The sequence below is a fragment of the Apis dorsata genome, unplaced genomic scaffold (genome assembly GCF_000469605.1).
Source record: "Apis dorsata unplaced genomic scaffold, Apis dorsata 1.3 scaffold_194, whole genome shotgun sequence".
Lineage (NCBI taxonomy): Eukaryota > Metazoa > Arthropoda > Insecta > Hymenoptera > Apidae > Apis > Apis dorsata.
In genome coordinates, this window is record NW_006263478.1 from 1695906 (window position 1) to 1699854 (window position 3949).

A 3949-nucleotide genomic window follows, 5' to 3' on the forward strand; every position below is an offset into this window, starting at 1 on the left:
GGAAAGATGAAAAGTGAAATTGAAGCGTCATTTCCTCTATTCTTAATTAAACGAAGATGAATACCCGTATTCCCGTATATAAAAGCAGAAATCTCGACTCGAGGATCAAAAAAGATGACAGACAATTAATTTTTTTTCTTTTTTTTCAAATAAACGCCCGGTGAACGCGTACCCGCGCGTATCAGAATCGCAAATGCGAGGTTAAGCAACGCGACTGTCTTAAAATTCCCAATAACAATGACTCGAAACTACAAACTGACTAGGGAGAGGGAGTGCAACGACAATCCGCGAGAGATTGAACAACAAGGGATCTAAAGAGGAGATATACAACCGATCCACGGTCCACGACAGAGGCATATCAAGGTGGCATCAAAAAAATGAATCTCTGTACGAAACTTGGAGGAAATTGCATGATGTAATAATTGTCCTGTGGGAGTGTCTAGAATAGAACTCGAATACCACAATACGAGATGTTGCACACTATGGGAACTATTGTTACAGATTTTACAGACTACTACTGTTCTTGTCTGGCCGCGTACTCCCACGTGGCTTTCACTCGTGTCCCCTCGAGTCCAAAACTTCTTCTATTCTGTCGTCGCTGTTTCCTCTTTGTCTTTGCGCCCACCATTTGTAAAGAAACTTCCGCTCTTTCTTGTCGCCGCTTTACTTTCATCGTGATCCACGCGAATTTTTTTTTATTCCGTTCTTTCTTTTTTCCTCGTGACGAGAAATGGAATGTTTCAACTATTCTTAAGAATAATTAATAATTGTAAGCATGGAAAAACCATTGGAATTTTGAGTTCGACTTGTATCGTTAGATTGCAGGCTTTGTGAATGATGTCTTTAAAACAATACGAGGAATAGATGAACGCAATGATCTGAAATATTTATTACTTGTTAGAAAAACGTTTATTAAACGTTTATTATACGTTACTTTAGATTTGTTGGTACGAGGAGAAAATGTACATAAACGAAATGGAATTATGTTGTGTAATACAATTATTACTATTCATAAATAAATTTTATGTAAAATATGGGATATAAAAAATTTAAATATAAAATATTTAAAAAGTACTTCGAAAAAATTTTATTTCGTTCAAAATGAATATATATTAAATATTCCGATCCATTGATCCAAATTGATCGATGTATCGAAATAGAAAAGCCAATACCAAAAGTGAACGAAAATTGCGTAATTTTCAATTCCGGAGACAAGAACGTTTGATTAGCGTGTATTATTCAATATTACATATACTTCTCGTAACCAACATTTAGGGGTCATCAAGGTTGAGCGCGTCGCTGGAGAGCACGTTGAGGTGGAAAGGGTGGTGGTTGTACGCTGTGTCACTCTATATATAACGGCAGTGGGCACCCCACGCGATATTAAGAACGTTCACCGCATCTGCGGTAACATGGTTTCCAGTTACAAGGTATTTACTTACCGTTCGAACTACTTACGGCTCACCGATCAGTGTGGCAACGTGTTCATCTATCAATTGATTAATATCGAACAACTACAAAAGCTAATTTAACCCAGCGAAATTTAATTACGATATATCTCGCGGCATATATCCGATATATCCATTGTGTATTCCCGGTGATTGTGAATATAGCAGTGCATCAGTTTTCACTTTTCAGTGCACAGTTCTCGATAGTTCTTTGCTGTGCGGTGCTTCGACGTCTCTAATAAAATCAGTTTAAGTGAAAAGTGTCCTAGAGTGATTTTTTCATTCGTTCAATATTTTCCATCTCTCTTTTCCTTTTCTTTTTAAAATATTTTTTTATTTGTGAACAACCTTCTTTCTTAGTGTCCTAGAGTGATTTTTTTTATTCTTCCAGTTCAATATTTTTCCATCTCTCTTTTCCTTTTCTTTTCTTTTTAAAATATTTTTTTATTTGTGAACAATCTTCTTTCTTAGTTTTCTAGAGTGATTTTTTTGATTCTTCTAATTCAATATTTTTCCATCTCTTTTTTCCTTTTCTTTTCTTTTTAAAATATTTTTTTTGTGAACAACCTTCTTTTTTTGCCAAGTTACCATCGATCGAAACGATCTTTTTTTTTTAAATCGTTTTTATATACAATATAATAAATGCAAGTGATTAAGAAATTTATATAAATATTCTTTCGTAATTTAAATAATGTTGATCGATGCGACATTAGTTTTTTTATCATTAACTATATTCCAAGCGGTAAAGATTATTGAATTAAACATAAGATGCGCCAATTATATTTAACTCTCTGTTTACAGAGATCAACATCTGCCGCCGTCGAGATGACGCCATGGCTGATGGCAATTTTCTGTCTGGTTACCGCGGGTTGTTCAAACGTCACGGATCAGCAAACATCCGAGACACACCACGATCAACAGGTGGCGATCCTGAAACAGATCAGAAAAGTGAATGAAGACGGCTCTTACACGTACGGTTACGAGGCTGGGGATGGATCTTTCAAGGTAAGATTAAATAGCTTGCACCGTTTAATGCGAAAGGTATGTAATGGGCGTTCTACGTTTCTTAATACTCGAGAGATTTATCGTTGTAACGTAACGCGTTTCATAATTCGAGTAATCTTCTAGCGGAAAGAGGTACTGTTTGAACAAGCAAATTGTGCAATTAAATTGTTAAATTGTTAAATATTGACATCGTTTATATTTTCTAATTATTGTTGAAATAAAGGAAATAGCTTCTTTGAATAATTTGAACAACTTAATTGCGCAGAGTTCTCTCTCGAAACATCGCTAATAGAGCGAATAAAGTAGGTTAAATTTATGCAATAGAAAACATGAAAGTACTTGGCATAAATTATCAATTTCGAGTAATACAATAAATCTTACGTTTATACGATTTATTCTTTTAAAATCAAATAATTTATATCCATTTAATATAAATATTTAACGAAATTTTATTTATTACTAGCGAAAACTTACACACGTAACGTGTCCACGTAAAGAAAAATATTTCCAAATTAATTTCAATTCAATGAAATATTTTTAAAACTTTTCAAATCAACGAGAAATTTGCTGAACGAAAGAAATTATTATCAGGTTGAGAGCCGTGACGTTTTAGGCAACATCAAGGGTACGTTCGGTTTCGTCGACGCGGATGGTGAAATTAAGAGGGTATCGTACTCTTCCTCTAATGGAACAGGATTTAAAGCAACCACGGTGTCGCCATTACAGGAGCACGTGTCCGTCGTACAAAGCATTCCACGTTTAAATCGTACCACCACGACCAAGAAACCGAACATCGTCTATCCTTCCTCGACCGAGGCATCCACGAAATCGTCGGTGGTTCAATCCATACCGCGAAACAGAAAGACGACGACCACTTCCACGAGCACAACTACGACCACGACGGAACAACCGAAGACGATATTCAGTCATTATCTGAAAGGAACGGGAAAGAATAGACCACGTTTCATTATAAACGGGCAACAGAGGCCACTGATAATCGAAGAAGAAAGCGAAATAGAGGACGAAGATTCCCAGATAAATCGACCAACCACGGATGATAAAACATCCACGTACAGAAAAATCATTTTTGCCAAACGGCCGGTCGATCAAACTTTACGTCCCATCTCCGACGATTTCATAGAGAAAGAGGACGAGACCAAAGTGACGAGTGGGAATAATTTAAGGAGACAGCTCCACGAAGACACCACGAAACCTAATCCAATCGTAGAAGGTAGTAACGACGATCATTCAGACGTTTACGGTGGTTCCTTGTCCACGACTCGGCCTCTCTTCACCACCACCACTCCGCCAAGAGTTCTGCAACGCGTCTCGCCGGCTGGTCGGGTCGAAAAGCCGAAAGTGTACGTCAATCGGGAGAACCTCGCTTCGTCTAGATCGTTCGAAAACGTAAACTCCAGAGCTTTCGAAGCGGAGACGAAAATGCCTCAGGATGAGCGTGTCTCTCAGCCTCAACCTGTTTTGATCCGCGGCCCCCC

At 37.5% G+C, this 3949-nt stretch overlaps 1 protein-coding gene across 1 annotated transcript in view; it reads left to right on the plus strand.

The window, feature by feature from the left end:
- The first annotated feature begins 1059 nt into the window (after positions 1-1059).
- Positions 1060-3949, plus strand: part of LOC102675452 — a 4476-nt gene continuing 1586 nt past the window's right edge. The window contains exons 1-3 of the mRNA XM_006614670.2: positions 1060-1430; positions 2250-2453; positions 3180-3949. Of these exons, the coding sequence (XP_006614733.2) occupies positions 1413-1430; positions 2250-2453; positions 3180-3949 (992 nt within the window). The 5' untranslated portion in view covers positions 1060-1412. The remainder of the gene's footprint in view (positions 1431-2249; positions 2454-3179) is intronic.